Below are 22,452 nucleotides of genomic sequence, written 5' to 3' on the forward strand. Positions count from 1 at the left end.
TGGCAGGATGAGATCAACCTCCGAGATAACTCTAATACCCTAATCCTGGGAATCATTATGCAGGCGATTTCATGACTCTGATTTCTCTCCCCCCCCCCCCCCCAAAGATAATGTAGGTGTGACATACCTAGCTTCAGGGGAAGGCAAGAAAGCATTACTGAATGGGAGTTTAGCTTGACAATAGCAGAATAAGCAGTAAATAGCCACCCAAATGAAGTGCAAGTCATCTACATTCCTGCATGAATGCCGTCCCGACCCACTTTCAGAATGTTAACTCTGCAGTTTAACTCCTAAAATTCCATCAATATCCAAAGAGATATTCCTGTTTAATCTTTGAACATTACAATCGGAGGCTCACTGATGTTACCTCGTGTGGTGACGAAACATCTGAGAACAATTCTAGCAGCTCAGCGAGCAACTTACAACCTGAGATACAGATCTTCTGCAAAATCGCCTCCCTAGGTCTCCCATCAATGCTCCCCAGGACCCTAAGTCCTATTCTGGTTTATCTTAACAAAATGCAACACCTCACATTTATCTAAGTTTATCTCCATCTGTCATCCCATAAGTCAATAGAAATAGATCAGTTTTTTTTAACGAAGTCCAATAGAATTTGTGTTTTATTATTGTGGGGGGATAATAATGACATTAGTTGAAGTATGTGCATTTTGGCTAATGTCTTCTTTGAACTCTGTGGAAACTGGACTGAAATGGTCTATTTAGTCTTCTAAATTCCACCTTTCTATCCTGATAACATTGATTGAATCTGTGTTGCATTGTTTACATTTTTTTTCTTTCCAATAATAGGCTGCCAAAGATTAAGTGCAGTACTCCAAATAAGTACTTGTACAAGTTCAACATTTATATTTTGCGTCTCTTGATATCTAACAGTTGTACTTTTATTTCACAGTTTTATATTTTGATGTATAAAGTGCTGTTATCTGGGTTGTTTGGAGATTATGGCAAGTTCCAGAATTGAGGTAGTTTATTGTATTCAAGTGTAGATCTTTATAGTAGTAGTCCCACATTACAATATTCTATTTGCTTAATCTTGTATAGAGTTGGAATTAATTTTTCAGAATAAGCTTTGTGTTTTTAGTTTTTAGCTATTCAAATATTTTAATGCATCAGAAGAAAAATGGCTATTACAAACACTTTAGTGGTCATTAATTGAACTTATGGAAACAGTTTGCTGTAAAACAAACAAGGGGATCATTGGAGCACAGATGTAACTGTTTATTTTTGGAGTCTGGGAACTTTCTGTGTGAAACATTGCAGGATTTCAGTAATGGCAGGTTAAAATACCTTTTTGAGTGTGACCACTGTTGAAAAACATTTTAATGATCTTTCAACAATGGATGTAGTATCTAGCGTAATGCAGTCCAATTTGCAGTTTTGTTGAAAAACAGTGACTGTACATGTGGCTACTTGTTAGCTACTTGCATTTATTAATGGTGTTAGGAAACAATGTATTATTTATTGAGTAACCTTATTAACTATTATAACCCTTTTAGTAACAGTAGAAAAATTGAATGCTTTGAGATTTGATTTTAATTTGTCTAGATTCACCAGCATGACCAAAGAATTTGAGTTGGAAACTTAAATTCTAAATAGAACCTTTCAGAGTAACTGAATATTCACTTTGGCACATGTAGCAGTCATATTGTGTGTAATCTGACCTCTATATTTAAGAAATCAAGTGCAGATTGACACACTTTTGTTGAACATAGCTGTTTAATCACAAGTCTGACCCTGGACTTCAGTCACCTGTCTTTTTTTTAAAATTCTGTGCCTTTTCTTGTATGTTGACGTCTGTCCTCCACCTCCTGCAGTGTTTGATATTTTTAAATGTGTGTGCATCAATGACCAGGCCATCACTATTGCTCTTTACTACTCCTCCATCAGGTGGTGATATGCCAACTTCTTAAACTGCTGCACATCAACAATATGTTGGGTAGGGAGTTACAAAAGTTTGATTCAGCAGAAGTGAAGGAACCATGACATGTATGCCATCCCATCCTAGAAATGACTTGAGGGTATTTTTTTCAGGTGCTGGTGTTCCCACACATCTGTCCTTGATTTTCTAACTTTTATGAGTGTGGAAGATGCTGTCACAAGAGCTTTAACAGATTGCTGCAATGCTGCTTTTAGGTGGTGGAGAAACTGCTTTGGCTTTCGTGTTCAGCTTATTGAATGGTTCAGCTGGATTCATACAGATAAATGGCAAGTATTCCATCACATTTTCAGACCTGTGCCCTATAAGTGGTGGTAAGCTTCAGGAAATGAGGAGCAATATTCCTTCTAAAGCATGCAGCCGCTTAGAGAGTCCATACACTGATTGGCATGAAGACCCAGTGCCTCCTGGCTCCAGAAGTTGCTGCCGAGTATCGAGGTTGGAGGTAAAGAGATGTGCATCAAGGGAAAGTGGCCAGAAAACTTATATGAATTTTAGTGATCCCATTGGACAAAAAGGCCAGTACACACAATGTGAAGTGTATCATTCTATGTTAGAGATCCGAACAAATAGGTCTTCCTTGAAGTAGCAACATGGGATCCTTTATGTCCATCTGAGTTAGGACTTTGGCTAAATGTCATTCCATAGGTGGTGTTGTCTGTGCTCCAGTACCTCTTATGCATTCAACAAAGGATCTCTGGATTACACTTCACATTTTGATGTCTTCCTTCTGTGTGGTGGGGAGGTGGTGAGCGGATATAAATATCAGGTCAGGTTACTCATAATGTTTGCCTATATAAATGAAATGTTTCTGCATGGTAATTCATGTAGAATTACCAGAAAGCTTTAGCTAGGTTGTTTATAAAGTGGGGAAATGAAGGGAAAAGCATTGAACAATTGGTGTTGCACAAATGATCAATCATTTTCTATTGGATATGAAAGATATTGAAGGAAGTGACGTTAGAAACTATAGGAGCATTAGCCATTATCTTGCCTAGACTTGGGAGGTACCAAAATATTGGGGAATTGCTACATTACATCCTTGTTGAAAAAAGGTTGCAAGGATAAGCCAGCAATTATAGATCTGTCAAATTAACTTAATTAGTTTGGAAGCTTTTAGAATAATTATTTGGGATAGATTTAGTAGTCACATTGAGGTAGAAAAAGTGAATTGAAAAGCCAGCATGGATTTGTGAAAGGCAGAATATATTTAAATAACTAGAGTTCTTGGTGAAAAGGTAACAAAGGGTAAATGAGGGTAATACTGTTTTATTGGTGTACATGAGTTTTGAGAAGGCGTTTAGTCCAGTGCCACAAAATTGACTTGTTAAAGTTAACTCAGAATAAAAAAGCTGTAGCAATGTGGATTCAAAGAGTGATAGGCAACAGGAAGTAATGGTTAATCAATACTTGTTTGGGTTGCTTAAAAGATTTTATAGTGGAATTCCCCAGGAATCAGTATTAGCATGTTGACTTTTCTTGACATGTATTAATGATCTACATGTTGCCTTTCAGGACCCAATTTCAAAGTTTGCAGATGATACATCTTAAACTGAGGAGGATAGTGTAGAACTTCAAAAGGAAGGACATTAGACAAGCGCAGGAGTGTGGGATAGGTGCCAGGTAATTGCAAGGTGATGCATTTTGGTAGAAAGAACATCGACAGACAATGTAAGCTGCACATTCAATACTAAATTAGGTGCAGGAGGAGAGGGACCTGATCGTGTATGTGCATTGAAGGTAGTAGGGTAGGAGAAGGAAGAAGTTAATAATAGTATCCTGGGTTTTATTAATATGATCATAGGATTGCAAGAGCTAGAAGATGATATTTCTACTTGGAGTAAGCATCTAATGTGCAAGTGTATGAGGAAGAGGCAGGAAATTGGCAGTTGATAATGATAGTTATTAGCAAACCTGGTGCAGATACAGTGGGCCAAATGGTGGCTTCCTATGCAGTAACATTTCTGTGATTTTGAAAGCCCAAATATGTAGCTAGCTCTCTTTGCTAATGTTCACTGATAACAAAAAAGTAAGAGCTGTTGATTGGTGTATGCTCTTAAAGTTTTTCTTTTCCCACGATGCTCCACTATTTCCTAAAGACTTGCAGTTTGGTTTTCGGTTAAATTGTTCCATGACATTACTCAGCTTTGACATAACTGCAATGTTTGCCATGCGTTTTTTTTCAGTGTTGTGACAAATATGTGAAATTATCATGAACCTCCAGCTTCATATTGTTAATTCAGATAAATGGCAGTATGTTATACCTAACCTGTGTCCTCAATGCTTGACAATGGTGAGATGTGGACAACATAGGCCAGGTAGGATAAAAGGTTGAATGCTATTTTGTCCTTCAATGTCTCCAAAAAATGATCAGTTTAGATATGCTGGAAAATGGCTAGAGTAGCTGGAACTAGAGGAAGGGGCAATATCACTGCACCATAGAGCACTATGTCTCAGATATATCCTTCACATTTCTTTGCAGGATAAGGTTACAAACAATGAAATTCTGAAGAGTGCTACTTGCTAAGCTGACATTGGCTACATTAGCTCAGCTGGTTTCATGAGATGGATAATGGTTGTGTATACCCAATCATCAGTACAATAAACTCACCCTGGGTTCCGAATCTCTCTCTCCACCTCTATTATGCAGACATAAAGGAGGAAGGTTGTGGACACTGGCACCTGGGTGACCGTTGCTGCAAGAAGAACATGGGAAATAAGAGCAGGAATAGGCTGTTTAACCCTTCAAGCCCACTCCACCATTCAGTGCAAGTATGTGTAGAAATTACAAAAGTCACCTAAATCTTGGCATTTTACTTGCTGTTTTAGTCAGTCATAGAGTCAGCACGGAAATAGACCCTTTGATCCAAATCATCTATGCCAACCTGATATCTTAAACTGACCTAGTCCCATTTGCCAGCATTTGGCTCTTATCCCTCTAAACCCTCCTTATTCACATCCCCATCACTACTTCTGGCAGCTTGTCCCACACATGCCCCCTCCATGTGAAAAAGTTACTACTTTGGTCCCTTTTGGATCTCTCCTCTCTCACCTTTTAAAATTATGCCTTTTTAGTTTTGTACTCTCCTATCCTGAGGTAAAAAGCCTTGGCTATTCACCCTATCCATGCCCCTCATGATTTTATAAACATCTGTAAGATTACCAAAGAGCCTCTGACACTCCAGGGGAGGAAAAAAGTCTCAACCTATTCAGCCTCTCCCCATACCTCAATCCCTCCAATCCTGGCAATATCCTTGTAAATGGTTTCTGAATGTTTTCAAGTTTCACAACTTCTTTCCTATAGCAAGGAATCCAAATTTAAATGCAGTATTCTAAAAGATCTTTTGAAATGTGGTCTGACCAGTTTTGATTAAAACATGCCTTCACATCAGGAAAATGTGATTTTACATTTTTCTAATGTCGGTCATTTTTAATCATGAGTGATATTTCCGAAAATGCCTTTTATTTGAAAGCAAACGGAACACCAACAAAACATTTTGACTAGTCGAGACATGGGTTTCCTTGGACTGTTGACTATGTGAAACCTAACTACGTTTTCTCTTCATTCCTGTCTGCCTTTCATTGTTATGCTCATTTAACTGATTATGATCTTCAGATTACTGGGTTTTGTTTCACCATGGTATTTGATTAGCTCATTCTGCTGGTGCAAATGATGCCGGTGTGTAATGGATGCATTTAGAAGAACCAGATCAATTTTTCCAGAATTTTTCCTTCTGTCCAAAAAGTGAAGTTACAATATTCCTATTTGGTTGTCTGGGGAAGAATATACATCAGTGTCCATTTCAAAAAATGAAAGGAGAGATTATGCCACCATGAGCGTTGATAATGTGAAAAACCTCTCCAGGCAAACTCAAAAGGCGTTGTATTACAAAAAGTATTGGCTTCACTTTCTAATAATTTGTTAATTACTGTTCACTGTGCACTGTTCATATTGACTGAGAAGTGACTTCCTATTGAGAAGAGCTTCCCATGTAAGAAAAGTATGAACCACAATTGATGCTGTAATAGTATTTTGCTCCGATGCTGTAATAGTATTTTGCTCCAATGCTGATATTCCCAAGGCTGCTGCTGCATTACTGGCATGTATATTAACCTTTCAATGTTTTGGTTCTTTTAGTGATATGATATTCAGAATTATGGTAGGGTAACGAGCTTTTAAGCTGCTTTACAAAAGAGCTTTTTCCAATTTGATATTTCTCTGTAGCTTTCCCATCTGCTTGACCAATGCCCTCAAGGGTTGAGTTGTTTTCCAGTTTCAGAATAGAGCTTTTCCTCAACCACATACCTATCCCACATAGCCTTTGCATATAGATTAGTGCTGGTATATTCAAAAGGAATTGATGCCATTCTCCAATTGAAGAACAGATTCTTCACACTTACGAGACCATTTATTGTCTCTAAAGATGCAATGACTTTATTAGTGATAAATATGTGTAAAGGGAGTGAGATGGTTGGAAGCTCAAAATTGCTGCTGTAAATTTTCTAAGTTTGTTGTTAGGGTATTTTTATCTGCTTTGCATTTAAAATTATTTTTCCTCTTGTGTCCTTGAGGTTTCACAAGTCTGAAGTGGAAAACTGGTCATATACTTAATGGAAATGTAGGAAACCTCTTAGTAAATACACTTTAGAATGATGAATGTAACGAAGTACTTTGGCAATCTAATTAAACTCAGTCCCATAGATACTGAAGGTTGTGGATATTGATAAAGGTAATTTAACAGCTCTTGTGTCCCTACCCCTGGATCGGGAGGCCTGGGTTCATGTCCCACCTGTTTCTGTGGTGTGTAACAACAAAAAATCTCTGAAAGGTCGATTAGAAGAATATGCTGAATAAAAATCAAGAGGAAATTTGTGTCCTACCTTAGCTGGTTTTGGGACTGAGGGATAATACTGAAAATCTGGAGTAAAGATTCTCTTCCACTTAAGTTTGTTTTTGTAAACTTTCTTCCATACTTTGACTCATCACTGACCAGTATTCATGTGTCAGACAATGTTGTTCTAATTATTGTTTGTACTAAGCACTCTTTGAAACGAAATGTCCATTGGTTCCTATTTGCAATTCTGAAAGGCAATTGTTTGGAACAGATTCTTTTGATCTGATCAGAGGTGGCCCTGACCTTATCCAGCATAATTCACAAACAAAAGCATAGTAGTGCCAATGCAGAATATCAGAAATAAAAGGATAATACTGGAGAAACTCAGCAGGTCTGAACTACGAAGAGTCATGTCAGATGCACAACTTGGCACACTTTTCTCTCTCCACATACGCTGCCTGACCTGCTGAGTTTGTCCAGCATTTTTTTTTCTTTTTAAGAAAAGGTTTTGTGAATTATAAATAAACTGAAAACTAATTGCAGAGCTAATTTTGGCCAGGGCATCGAGAGAACTTCACTATTCGAATTTTGATAATGCTGAGATTTTGTTAAACTCTCCATCAGTAGTAATGTTGCTGCTGTTTCTACTGTTTAATTACTCAAATTCACTCTTAAGAGATGCACTTCACTGCTTTTGACTTGCAGGGGTAAAAAGATCAAGACATGTATATCGTTTGAATAATGCACTAAAATGATACATTTGGGTCAGGGGTACTTCCCAGGTTTACTTTTGTTTTTAGTATGTAGAAACCCAAATAGTTTTGAGCAAAATTGCCAATTATATTGTAATATTTGGCCAACATTTAACCAGAATGAAATGGTTTAAGCTTGAATATTTTAAAATTATAACAAATGCAACGTTGCACAGTACAACTGTTCTCTCTAGCAGTAGTGGTATGTATGTATGTATATACACAATACAACATTGACTGTAGTTATTTTGGAATAGAAAAGCTTCTAGTCACTAAGCATATTAGGTGGTACCTGAAATGTTAAGCCAAAATTTTCCTCTGCACAAATGATATCTGCCCTGTTGATTTGTTTCTGGGATCTGTTATATTTTGCTTTTTCTTATAATGAAGCTGTAGATATTTGAGTAGCTTGTTTCGTTTTTGAGGTAGCATGGCAGCACGATCCCACTCTTCCAATAGAATTTTAAAGTGAAGTTTATTTTCTTTGTTTGCTCATCAGCATTGGGTGGGAAGGTCAGCGTAGAAATGAACACCTGAGTCGTTGAACAAAATATTTATCAATGCACTCAATTTAAACAAATATATGTAATTTAAAGCTTTCACAAGAAAATTAGAATAAATTTGATTCTATATCTGAACAAGATCTTTGAGTAAGTGTATTTTAAAGTTTTTAGCCTACTGCAATGCTGATTAATTTGATTCCTGCACATCTGTAACCCTCCTTCTCTTTAGGACTTTAAATCTTTATCTTCTGTGTATTTTCTCTCTTCTTTGCAATTTATTCTGTCCCAGTGAAGATTAATATATTGTGAACAGTTTGGCAAACCATGGTACTAAAGTACACTTTTGAAGCATTGTTATCTAGTATTGGAAGCAAACTCAGGAAGTGCTCAAAGTTTTTAATTTTGTTTTAGCTGCCACTTTGCTTGTCAAAGATGACTAGACATCATGACAGTAGGGGAGCAGAATTTGCATATTTAATTCTGATGCACAAGCGAGAAAATAGTACTCCTAAATTAGATTCAGGTGGTGATACCTTCCATTAATTGGTATTCTTGTATCTGTTTTTGCTGAGTTGTTGCCGATGTGAAGCCTTCTCCAAAAGCATTGTAAAAGCTAAGTGGAACTGTTTGCTGCTATGGTCCACACTGCAAAGCTGTTCTAACTTACAGGAATAAAGAAATTCCTGGTGCAGTTCGCATATCTCTGACTACATGATTCAATAGATTTGAATTAATAGTAGTACTCTAGGCTTCTGCTGTTGAGAAATATTCAACAATGATTTGTAACCAACTAGTGTGAAGATGACAAAATCCTCAAGGGCTAAATTTGCTTCAATATTAGGGACTAAGTTGGTCATCTTTGGAATTTTCTTGCAATATATTGCTCCAAAATGTTTCCAAGCATCTGACCAAAATATTTTTAACAAGTTTTATAGATATTTTATCTCCTGCCATCCACTGCATCTAAACCAATCTGCCTTGGGACAATGAAAATTTTGATTATTGAATGCCAACCTTTAAACAGAACTTCATTAAGTAGTCCTGGATGCTAAACTCCAGCTTAGATTTGCTACATTCAAAGGTTTTATCATCTTTTTACAACAACTACGAAGACTTCTAATGGAGGAATTAAAGTGCTGTGATTTTGAGTATGTGGAGTTTCTCATATCACCTTCAGCTTGGCATATATCCAGGGAGCACTGGCTTTGACAGCATCAATATAAGGTAGAATTGTTTTAATATTAATTGCAGCGGTAGGTACTAGTATTGGAAGCAAACTCATGAATTTAGTTCTGTGATGAAAAAATGAATATCTGATAGTTAGTCAATGCAATAACACAGCAAAGTGGAAATTTAGTGTCAAAATTATTTTCACTCACTTGAATTGAGCAGCTTTGGAATATGAAAATTAGATTATATCCTAAGAGCATTGCAATATTAATTCTCAGTGCTGTGGAGTGTAAATAAGTAAAGGTATGATCCCATCTGTAGTCTAATCATGCCAAGTAAGAAGACATCCAGCAACATCTGCAATATTTGTTCCATAACAAAAATAGGTAAATCAAAGTTGGGCTTGTTGGTTCCCTATATCTTTTGTTAGCTAGTTACCAAAAGGAGGAATTTGTGATGAACTTAGCAAACTTTTTCTCCTCCTTTTGATAGCAAAGCTAGGTTGAATTGTGGCAATACAATCTTAGTGCCTTATGGTTTAAACTGCAAACATTCACAAAATTAAAAAATACAACTCTAATTTCAAATATAGAACATCAAACTTTACAGCGCAGTACAGGCCCTTCGGCCCTCGATGTTGCGCCGACCTGTCATACCAATCTGAAGCCCATCTAACCTACACTATTCCATGTACGTCCATATGCTTGTCCATTGACGACTTAAATGCACTTAAAGTTGGAGTATGCACATATTACAAATTCAGCCTTATGTTTTTGGGTGATGACTTGGAAACTTTAACTCTGTTTCTCCCCTTGTTAGATGTATCCTGACCCACTGAATATTTCAAGTGTTTCCTGTTTCTATTTCAGATTTACTACATCCGTAGTATTTTGCTTATATGTCAACATTGATCAAGTTGACATCATCCTTCAATTATTGCAAACTCCTACAGTTTTCCTGCATAATACGAAAGAATTTTTAGGCCTGTCATTCACTAACATTGAGACCGTTTTATCATCAAAATATGCTCATTGATTTATTTTGTTTTGTAGGACTACACGAAAGAAGGAACGTGAAAGAATTCAGCTGTTCCATCTGTATTGTCAGTTTGACTTAAGGATGTGTTGTCTCTCAAAAAATGTACAAAAGAAGACAAAAATGGAAGATTTGTCGAGACCTTTGATGGTGCTAAACTTGTAGTAGCCCATCGTTTTAACCGTGATGATATTCTAAAATTCCAAGGTTTGGCATTGGTTTGCATGGCAAAGTAACCGTGGAGAAGCCAGGCTACCACAAACTTATGGATTTTGATAAGAGAGGGGGGAGGGGTGACACGGAAGAAACGAGAAGAATGTCAAAATCTGGCGGGCGCGGAACCAATTGTGGCCGGAGTACAGGGACCAGTTCTGGAGTCTTAATGGTTGGTCCCAACTTCCGCGTGGGGAAGAAGATTGGATGTGGGAATTTTGGAGAGCTTCGTCTGGGTAAGAAACATCAGAATTGCTGATTCCTCCTTTTATTTCCATGAACAATTGAGTTGGATTTGTACGTTTGACTGTTACAAACAGAATGTCTAATAAATAGAAGGTACAGCAATAGTTTGTCACTAAGTAATCCAGGAACCTAGGTAAAGCTTTGTGGGCTTGAGTTCAAAAGCAGATGGTAGAATTTGAATTCAGATTTTAAAAAAAAATTTGAAATGAAAGGTCTAATGGCAACCATTTTTGTAAAAACAGTAAAAACTAATCACTATTGACCTTAAGGGAATGACATTCTAATAATACTTCCCTGTCTGGCCTAAGTGTGACTTCAGACTAACAGCCATATGTGATTGACTCTTTTAATTTCCTTTTGAAATGGCCTGGCAAGCCCCTCCGATCAGGGGCTTGGAGTTGGCAATAAATATTTGCCTAGCCAGTGATGCTCATCCCATTAATGAAATTTAAAGTCATTGGAATAATTGGTACTTAGCCTGGTTACCAAAGATAAACTTGTATATTCTGAATAATTTCTGGTGTTCTACTTAGTCCAGTGTACATATTCTCACTTGCCTTAGTCTTGTGTAAATTTTAGATTTAGATTTTATTGTAATGTGTACTTGAGTACAGTGAAAAATGTATAACGTTGCCATTCTCTGGCACCATCTTAGTATACCAAAGGCAGGACTAAAAATACAAGCAGAAATACATGAAACAGCCAAAAGAAAAGGAAACGTATAAATCACTCCTTACCTGGTTCTCTCCAGAGAAACAAAGCTACAAACTCCATCCCTCAGTCTGCAGACTCAGGTTCCCTGAGTCCCCGCACTCTTCCACTGTTGGAATGCCACCACCTCCACCAATAGGTACCTGTGCCCAGCCCAAAACATTCTGAATGTTTAAACAAAACCTCAATAGACCAAATAAGGATTCCAATTTAGTGAGTATTGGAAGTGTTGTTTGGATTTGGTTGAGTTAGTGAATTAGGCTAGCAAACTGGGTGCAGCAGCATGACTATTATCTTAAGGGAGTTGAGTATGAGAATAGGGATATCTTCCTGCAACTGTACATGGTGCTGGTGAGACCACATCTGAAGGACTGAGCGCAGTTTTGGTCCCTTATTAAAAGAAAGATATCATTTTATTGGAGGCAGTTCAGTGAAGATTTGCAATGATGATCCCTTATGTGAAGGGGTTGCATTATCAGCAAAAGCTAAACAAGTTAGAACTCTGCTCACTGGAGTTTAGAGGAATGAGAGATCAGCATTTGTTCATCACGGATTGCCTGGACAAGGAGTTAGCTACCTTGTGACATGGCAATCTTTGAGGAGTAGGAACAGCTGTAGTTCTGTGGAGGAGGGAGTTCCTAGATTGTTACTCTATTTGCATGATTTCAGGGTGATACATGACTTGAGAATTTGCAAGTGGTGGTGCTCGCAAGCATCTGCTGATGTCCTCCTAGGCAATGGAAGTTGTGCATGTGGAAGGTACTGTTGAAGGACACTTTCTATGTTAGTTGCTGTAGGGCATCTAGTAGATAGTACACACTACTACGTCAGGGAGTTATTAGTGAAGGAAGTGAATATTCAAGATGCTTCTTACAAGGTGGTGTCAAGCTTCTTGAGTGATCCTGGACCTGCACCAATCCAAACAAGTGGAAAATGTTCCATTCTTTGTAGCCACAGTGAGGGTAAAAATCTAGAAACTCCCTTTCCCACAGAAGTACAGGTTAGGTATGTGGAGACAAAATGAGAATGGATGACTGCCACATTAGTCCAAGCAAATAGGGCCTCCTGTACTGAGCAGTTGGGACATGCACAGTTTGCTGCTGAGCAGCACTGGGGCTAATATCCTCAATGGTGATGTTCCACAGCTTTAAACTAATTTGCACGGTGATGGAAACCTGAAGGTGAAACTACAGTTTGGGGGGAGTAGAACTGGTAAAGTAAAGTAAATAAAAATCAAAAAATAGAAGATGGTTGAAGTATAGGTTTGTATCAAATAGGCTTAGTAAAGCATATTTAAAAAGTAGTTCAAGGCAGTCAATCTGAATACACATGGTATTCGTGAAAGTTTGATGGTTTGAATCACAAATGAGAAATTTTTTTTTTAAAAAATTAATTCCTAAAATGAAGACGTGGCAATAGGATGACCAGGTTTGTAAACTGATGGTCAAGGATATTCTTCAGCATTTAGGAAGACTGGGCAAAAAGGAAAAGGAGGTGCGGTGCCACTTTTACAGGGCAGAAATAACATCTACATATACCCAATCTGTTTCAACTCTTCAAAATAGGCAAAAGCCATTTCCTGGTTCGTTTCCCAGTAATTTGATCACGACATTGCCCTTTCAACCTCCCTTGTTTAAAATTTAAACAGCCTGACAGTTAACTGTCAATCAGCATTAATTTGTGCATTTTCCAAGGCAATGCCTCTACCAGAGTTCCACCCACCAATCAATCAACATACTCCTCTCATACAGTACAACTGTTTGCTTTTCTCCTTGAATTGCTATTCTTGCAAATTGTGCTGACAATGCAAGGTCGATGCTTAACAAAATGTATTTTTCAGCAGTACCCCAGTTCTCTACTGCTAATCAATTATTTAAGTACTTTAGTTAAATGTCTAAGTCATGTTTAAGTTCACGCCTTTTTAATAAAAAACAAAATTGCTCCCAAGTCTGCTGATTGCTTTGCCCATTTTTTAATTCAGGTGTACACTTATTTCCAGTGAAGTCAGTTAGCTACATTTTTCTGTTCACATAATCTGTCGATATTTTGTAATTTTTGCTTCCTTCTGTATCTATAATGCCATCTATCATTTGAGTCATCGGCATCTTTGCATATGTGGTTTTCGATCCTTGTCATATTGTGAAGCCCCAACAATGATCATTGTATGTCATAGAGTCATAGAGATGTACAGCATGGAAACAGACCCTTCGGTCCAACCCGTCCATGCCGACCAGATATCCCAACCCAATCTAGTCCCACCTGCCAGCACCTGGTCCATATCCCTCCAAACCCTTCCTATTCATATACCCATCCAAATGCCTCTTAAATGTTGCAATTGTACCAGCCTCCACCACTTCCTCTGGCAGCTCATTCCATAAACATACCACCCTCTATGTGAAAAAGTTGCCCCTTAGATCTCTTTTATATCTTTCCCCTCTCACCCTAAACTTAGGCCCTCTAGTATGTCAACACTGGCCATGTTTCGTCTGTCAATGTATCAGCCCATTATCCCAACCCTTTTACTCAACCAATTATGTAACCAGGTCAACTACTTACCTTGCCAATGACATCCATAGATATTCCCTCTTCAGTCTTAGTCATCTTTTCAATATCTAAATAGGTTTCTGTAGCCAGTTCTACTCTTTCCAAATTCATGTTGTCTGTCTGACCTGAATTTAATTTTCAAACGCACTACCTTAATTATAGGTTCTTGCAATTGCTTGACCAAAAATATCAGGGTAACTGGCCTTCATTCTCTTTGTTTTCCTGAAACACCTTTCTGAAATAGTGTGATTTTAAAAGGTGTTAAGTTTGAGTAAAGAAAACTTTGGAGAAACACCTATTGGGACCCTGCTTGTCACCTTTATACTGTGATTTGTATAGTTCCCTTCTTTAGGATCTTGCTATTTTTACATTTCTAATACTTCAGTTTTATCTTTTAGCCTTTTTAGTTTAATCTTTTATCTCTCTAGTTATCTGACATCTTTGACTATTGGAGCTCTTTTCCCCTTTTCCTCTGTCGCAGTTAATTCTTTTTTTAAAATCCATCACATTATCCTATTTTTTTTTTCATTGAATAGGTTTGTCTGGTTCCTGGGGGCTGTCTCCATCTCGTGTCAGAAATCAACATTGGTTAATGCTAGCATCTTGGCTGTGTTAGGTTATTATATTATGATTGCTATTAGCTCGTTCACTATTCAGCTGAATAGTACTGTTACAGGATCTGAAATACTTATATCAGAATATCATTCTTGTTACTTCAAGGAGGTGTTGCTGCAGCAAACTATCCCAGGCACACACTAAAATCACTCCTTTCTCACTCCTGACCTGTTAGTCCACTTAATCCAGTCAATATGAAGTTCAAGTTCCTGTTAAAACCAATCCATTTTTACCACCTGATAGTTTGATCTTTGCCTTTATATAATCTGCAACTTCACAGCTGCTATCAAGAAAATGTCTTAAATTCATGTTTTAATTCTACCCATAAAATCTTCACTGCCTGCTTACCTTCTTTTGATGTTTGTTTTTAGTCACAATGGCTACTCCAACCATTCTACCATTTTCTGTCTTTCCTATAGACCTTTAAAGCAAGTGTGTTTTGTTGCATTTTTGAGCATTTGAATATGTTTCAGTAATGACTACTATGCTATATTCTTCAACTTGAATTTGCACAGTCAAGTTTTTGTAAACTGCTATGTTCCTCCTACTCCCTTGCTCTGAGGTTTAATTTATTTGTATCCTTTTAGATTTCCTATTGCCTGCAACATCTGAAGGATGATTTCAAATTTCTTTTGCATGTGTTTGACCTGTTATCCCACTGCTTTTGTCGTTGACACATTCCATAAATCACCTAACTTAATTTAAATCTTTGTAAGTACACCCCGCTTATCCCTTCTGCTCTGGCCGGAATTGTACAAGTCGAAAAGTGTGCTTTTCCATGCCACAGCATGTCAAGCAGCCTTTGAGGAGCAGGAGAATCAACATTTTGGGCATAAACCAATTGTACAAGCAGAGTCCATCTCAATAGTACAGTCCCTTTCTGTTTCAAAACTCTTTCTGGCGTCCTGTGCCACTCCTTTTTAGCCATATGTTGATTTCTGAATCTGCTGAAATTGTAATCCAGATATTATCATTCCTTTTTTGGTTCATTCTTATTTAGCTTCTAATTCCCTCCTCTTCTGCTTCAGATGTTTAGCTGAGAGATCTCCAGAACCCATGGTGCCAGGCAGGCAGAACAGAATTCTTGTTAATTGACACAGCTCTCTGCAGTAATTTGCTTGACAGGAATGTCTTCTGTTGCCACATTCCTTTTTACTATCCCTGTCCCCCAAACTTGAATGGCCTCCTCCATCATAGTGTTGTGATAAGTTTGTTCATCTATCCGTTGCCATCGTTTTCTCAGAGTTAGAAGTCTAAAACTGACTGTAAAGTCAAGTTTACATATAAATAAAGATACAATTAAATTATTTCTAAGATTAAACACTGGTTAGAAGTGGAGTAACTTTGTTGGAAATGAATAAAAATTCAATTTTTTAAAAAAGTTGTGGCATATTCTTTTTTAACTTTGCTTGTGGCCTTTTGAGTTATAGGAGGTGAAACAATTCAGAATTTTAAAAAATGTATGGTTTCCCCAGTTGTTGAAATTGCCAGTCACAGCCACCAGCCAGATAGCAAATCCAATAGAATCATGCTGGCGATAGACTGAAGTTCAACACCGGTAACTCCAGTTTAGCTGATTGTGTGTATGCTTGTCAGATGACTATACCAGAGAGAAATTAAGCCATGGTAGAGCATAATGTCTGAGTAGGCTATCGTTTGACTTCAAGATCTCCCAGCAAAAGGATATTCAAACCCTGCAAGTATAGCTGAGCCTGTGAGGAAGTGAAATGTTTTCAATCAAAACAAGTCAAGCTGATGCTGCAGTGAAAAGCCATAGTGTGACATAAAAAGCTGATATGGTAGAATCTCTCAGCTCCTTAGTGATTTGAGTTCTGAAGGATTAAAAAAAAACTATCTTGTGCATTCAACAAGTGGTTATCCTGTTCAGCAGCAAGGAGGATAAGAATGGCTGCTATGACAACTTTGAAGAAGCTATGTTAAAGAAATTCAAGGCAGCTTAAGCAGAAAACATTCCCACCTCTGATCCAATCTTGCAGGTAAAGGGAATCACACTTGCAAACAGACTGGGCCATGTGGCGTTTGGTTGAACTAAATCAAGATAAGGCATGTCATAGTTTTCCATGTGGTAAGTAGTGAGGGTGTGGCACTTTAGGGAAGGCAACTGTAATTCCAACTCTGACTTCACTTTGCATCCTGAATGCAGAAGACCCTGCATGTAGTAAAATTACCATGTGGAGGATGTTTTCTTCATTATGCTTTGATCTATGTAAGATGTGGACTATGTTCGTTCTTGCTTTAATATAGCTGTAAAGCAGCTCCTCCAGTGTTTACGTATCTCATCATCATTTTGAGAAATGCTGGTACTTTTTGGGCATGACAGGCTACTTATCTAGTTTCTCTTAAGAATGCCTTACTTTTTTTCAAGAATACCTGATTCATTTCATTTCCAAATGTGATGTGTATTCACTGACTAGAATTTTCATAATCCCCTTTTTATGAGTCTTGAGACATATCTGTTATTCTTTAACTTTAAAGTTGTGAGCCTGGTTATTAAATTTTTATCTGATTCTACATTCAACAAAGTCTTCACATAAATCTTCAATAAAATTGCTACTCTTCATATATGTTTAGTCATCCCTCATACTCCCCTTTAATTTGAGAATTAATCTTGGAATTATCCTTTCCACTTCTAATAACTGATTCTTTTTCAAATAAGGAGGTAAGGACTAAAGACACACTGCAGCTGTAATCTCACAAAGGCTAGATATAATTTTCTGAATTACATTGGTTGATAGATGAATAAAGGAAAGAAAGCACTTTACAAACTAGTATAAAAATACTTTTAAAATGCTATCACTTTGTAGTTTCAGAAATAGGGCATTGGCAAATATTGACCAGGTCACTGAACAGTACTGCCCTCATGATTTGTTTTTGGAAGGAGATCAGACTAATATTCTACAACATTGGAATTATTACCAGCATTTATTCTTGTACACATTACAGTTTTTTTCGCGTTCAAATTGTGATCTGGGTACAGATTACACTGCCAAGTTTGGCTTGTTTCAAAGTTTATTTTTCTTACCAAATCTCTGAAAATTCATTTGCATTTCTGCCAAAAATAAATTTCGCCATGAGTCAGTGCACTTGGGTGGTGTTTTAGAACATAATTACCACAAATTTTGAAATTAAAATGTTATAATCTAATGCACTTTTATTAATATGGGTGAAGCAGGGTTTTGTCACAAAATAAACATTTTAATAATCTCTAGTTCATCACGGAGTACCCTGCCTTTAAATAACTGAAAATAGCTTTGAAAGACAATACTAAGTTAGTTACATTGGCATATAGTTGTTCGGTAGGAGAAATTGAGGACTGCAGATGCTGGAGATCAGAGCTGAAAAATGTGTTGCTGGAAAAGCACAGCAGGTCAGGCAGCGTCAAAGGAGCAGGAGAATGGACGTTTCGGGCATAAGCCCTTCTTCATGAAGTTGTTCAGTGCTTAGTAAATTTAGAGGTTGTGACTCATAATTTGCTATCGGTGGCAAAGTGATGGTGCTTACCACCAATGTCAGAGGCTATGGGGTGACCGTAGAGGTTTATAAAATCACGAGGAGCATGGATAGGGTAAATAGGCAAAGTCTTCTCCCTGGGGTGGGGGAGTCCAGAACTAGAGGGCATTGGTTTCGGGTGAGAGGGGGAAAAATATAAAAGAGACCTAAGGGGCAACTTTTTCCACACCCAGAATGGTACGTGTATGGAGTGAGCTGCTAGAGGAAGTGGTGGAGGTTAGTATGATTGCAACATTTAGGAGGCTTTTGGATGGGTATATGAATAGGAAGGGTTTGGAGGGATATGAGCCGGGTGCTGGCAGGTGGGACTAGATTGGGTTGGGATATCTGGTCAGCATGGACAAGTCGGATGGAAGGATCTGTTTCCGATCTCTATTACTGATGCTTTGACTCGAAAGCTGTCCACAAAGATCTAAAAAGCTTTTCATAGGTTCGTTGCTGCTGTCATGAATTTTATTCTGTTACCACCTAAAAACCTTTCAGGTCTCTAGCAATAATAATATTGAACACCGTGGCAACTATTATATTAAAGAACAAAATCAGCAAACAAGCATCAACCAATAAGGTTCTCTGATGCAATGGAGGCATAAGTGAAATTTATTACTTTTCTTTATAATTTAACAGAAACTAAAATAGGAGGTCTAGCCGTACACATAGGGTTGAGGTTGAAGTTGTATAGCAGTGTAAACATTAAGAAATAATTCATTGCTTTTAAAAAAGTATTTACTTTTTAATGGAATTGTGAGCTTGAGGATTGTTCCTTAAGGATCTCTCGGGAACTGAGGGATCACTCCTCAGTAATTCTGACATGACTTGGCATTTAAAAAAAATAGGCTGCACATAATTTACCATTGCATTTTTAGGTGACCATAATTAAGGAAAATAAATGAGTGTTGATGACAATTTGATGATTTTGAATGGATTTCTATCTGAGAGTATTCAGTCGTTCATCCTGGGGAGGAGGGCAGAATCTATGCCAGAAATTTGAAGATTTCAGCTTTAACTGCATATTGTGATAGTAACAAAAGTAACCTTTAGTTTTATAGAGCAAAGACTTTGAATGTTGCCAGTTTCATTGTGAGTATTACTGTAAAAATCAGATCATTAAAAGCTTTCAAAACACGTTAATTTGTATTCTTGGGCCTCTTAAAACAAAATTCAAAAGTTTGAATCTCCTTGAGTCTGAAACAGGCACAGTTACTGGAAATTCTCAGTAATGATAAATTCGATCTCTGAGCATAACCAGTCTTATGGGCAATGTTTTTAAACTGGTGCAAGCAATTATGAAACTTGACTTATGCCAGACATAATTTGTGCTTGCAATTATTCAACCTTCTGCTAGTTCAGTTGATTTTGGTCGAGGTATGCTAAAGAACACAATTCTACCTAACCAGAACCTCTGAACATGATTTAATATTACCGAATAATGTCCATAAATTAGTTTTTACAGCTTTTTCAATTTAAAAAATTAAGGTAATTTGCATATCTTTCTTAATTAACAGCAATAAGGCATTACTGATTAGGTGTTTCCCTTTTTTAACTTCATCTTATCTTTTGCTTTTCCTTCCATCTAGGAAAGAATTTATACACAAATGAATATGTGGCCATCAAACTGGTAAGTTTATTTTCCATGGGTACCAGGTATAATGCTAATATATCTGTCTTATTGAACTTAAATTACAGTAATGCTGAATACCTCAACCAAGGATTTCAGAAGTCACTGTTAATATTAGTTTGATTTTAAACAAAAAGCCTGGAATTTGAAGGTAATTTTTAAAAATGCACACTTTATTCCAACTTAAGCCAAATATTTGAGTAGAAAGAATTCAAATAGAAGTTCCCTTCTTAATAGCACTGTGGGTGTACCTTGTATCCCAAGGACCGCAATTCAAGAAGGGAACTCACTGCCCCGCCTCCCAGAACAATTAGGAATGGGCATCAAATGCTGTCCAAGCCAGCAATTCCCACATCACACTAACAAGTAGAGTAGAAAATTCATGTATACTGAGCCAATATTTCTAACCCTCTGATTGCTACAGATTAATAGCATGAATTGATCATTTGTATTTCCACTACAAAAAATATATACTTTAACCACAGACTTTCTTTATCCAATTTTAAAAAAAAGAACAGTTTGACTAGAAATATTTTAAATATCCTAATATATTTCCAAATTTGGATTGAGCTGGTGAGCCACACTTCACTTTCAAATTGATGTTACCATCTGAATGCCTTGTGAAAAATATACTACAGCCTGTATATGATTTGTAAAGTGCAATTATATAATGCATGAAAACCTTTTGCCGCTCATATTCTTCATCATTAGAAGGAAATGCAATGATCTGCCCAGCAGTAATTCAAGAACATTCCGTTATGTATTCTATTGAGTAATGTTTACTGTTTTTATAGAATAATTAGTAAGTGTGCTTTCAAAATTCACCAATGCTATAAATCCCTCTGTCATTAATTTTGTACAGTATATTTGATATTTTGGGAATTGTGCACATTATTTTCTACTGAATGTTACAATAGGAAATGGTCCCTTCCCTGTAGCCTAACAAATCTATCTATCTCCTGGTACTTATCCAATTGTCTTTGGAAATCCACAGTTGAATCTGCCCCACCATCTTTTTGGGGCAGTCTATTCCAGATCAATGGTGGTTGTTTTAACCTTTTTCCCCCCCCTTTTTTTTTATTTTCCTCGTGATACTTTCGGCTTTTTTCAATTGCTTTAACTCTGTGTCCTCTGTTCCTTTCTACCTATGAGATCAGTTTCTATCTACTGTCTGAACTACACATAACATTGAATACCTCTGAAATCATTTCTTGATCTCCTCCAAGTAAAGCAACCTCAGCGTCTGCAGCTTATTCATGCAACTGAAATCCCTCATCTCTGGAATTATTAATCTAAATATTTCCTGCACCCACCCGAAAGATTTCACATTCCCAAAGAGCAGGCCATCTCAGACTGGATGTTATCCAACGAGCAAGGAGTAATTCAAGGTGTAGTTGTGAATGACCCCTTGGGAGTGAATGACAATAGTGTTATTCTTAAAGATAGGGAGTGAGGTAGTTGATTCTGAGACTAGGGTTGTATATCTTAATAAAGGAAATGACAAGAGTATGAGAATTGAGTTGACTGTGATAAATTTGGAAATTTTTCTGAAAAGAATGAAGGTGGATATATAATGGCAACATTTCTAAGCGCAAATGGATGAACTACAAAAATTGTTTATTTCTGCCAGGCAGAAGTGCAAAGAGATCAATAGCCAAACCATGATTTAAGAGGGAAGTTAGTATTAAATGCAAAAAAGAGATGTAGAAATTGGTAAGAAAAACAAATCAATAGACCTGGAGATTGAGTGACTCCCATGTATAAAATTTAAAGTGCGTAGGATTGGGAATAGTGTATAGAAAATAGGCTAACAGACAGGAAAGAGAATAAGTGGGTCCTTTTCTGAATGTAGACAGTGACTACCCCAAGGATCTGTACCAGGACCCCAGCTATTCACAATATATGTTCGTGATTTCGATGAAAACCAGATGTAAAGTGTCACAGTTTACAAATGACGCAAATCTAGGTGGAAGTTTGAGCTATGAGGAGGATGCAGAGATGTTGCAGTGTAATTTGGACAGACTGAGTGAGTGGTCGAATGCATGGTCGATGCAATATATTGTGGATAAATGTAAGGTTATTAACTTGTGTAGCAAAAGTAAGAAGGCAAAATATTATTTGAAAGGCTTTGAGAGTGGAGAATGTTCAAGATCTGGGTGTCCTTGTGCACTAGTTACTGAAAGCCAGCACACAGGAAGCAAGCAGTAAAGAAGCAAACACTGTGTTGGTCTTCATAGCAGGAGAATTCAAATACAGTAACAAGCATGTCTTGCTGCAATTATATAGGGTGTTGGTGAGGCTGGAATAATGTGAGCAGTTTTGGTTTTTTAAAATCTGAATAAGGATGTTCTCGCTATAAAGCGAATGCAATGAAGGTTTACTAAATTGATTCCTGGAGTGGCAGGGCTAGTGTATGAAGATAGTGGGGGAGTCCAGAATCAGGAGTCATAGTTTAAGGATAAGATGTAAACCTTTTAGGACTTAGATGAGGAGAAATTTCTTAACCCAGAGAGTGGTGAGCCTGAAATTCACTACCACAGAAAACTGTTGAGGCCAAACATTTGTGTTTTCAAGGAGGAAGTAGATATAACTTATCAGGCAAAGGGAACCAAAGGAGGCAGGGGATTAGGATAATGAACTGGATGATGAGCCATGATCTTGTTGAATGGCAGAGCTGGCTTGGCGGATTAAATGGCCTACTTCTAATTTCTCTTTCATTCCTCCGTAA

General features: G+C 37.3%; 1 protein-coding gene across 5 annotated transcripts in view; it reads left to right on the top strand.

Annotated features, from left to right (window-relative positions):
• The window catches only part of LOC122565337 (casein kinase I), a 120,349-nt gene that overhangs the window by 46,879 nt on the left and 51,018 nt on the right, over window positions 1-22,452 (top strand). For all 5 annotated transcript variants that reach the window (XM_087976032.1, XM_087976031.1, XM_087976030.1 and 2 more), the window contains 2 exons: window positions 10,267-10,698; window positions 19,684-19,724. In XM_087976032.1, the coding sequence (XP_087832158.1) occupies window positions 10,515-10,698; window positions 19,684-19,724 (225 nt within the window). In that variant the 5' untranslated portion in view covers window positions 10,267-10,514. The remainder of the gene's footprint in view (window positions 1-10,266; window positions 10,699-19,683; window positions 19,725-22,452) is intronic.

Source organism: Chiloscyllium plagiosum, unplaced genomic scaffold (genome assembly GCF_037043375.1).
Source record: "Chiloscyllium plagiosum isolate Xiang-an unplaced genomic scaffold, Cpla_swu_hap1 HiC_scaffold_28, whole genome shotgun sequence".
NCBI classification, from domain to species: domain Eukaryota; kingdom Metazoa; phylum Chordata; class Chondrichthyes; order Orectolobiformes; family Hemiscylliidae; genus Chiloscyllium; species Chiloscyllium plagiosum.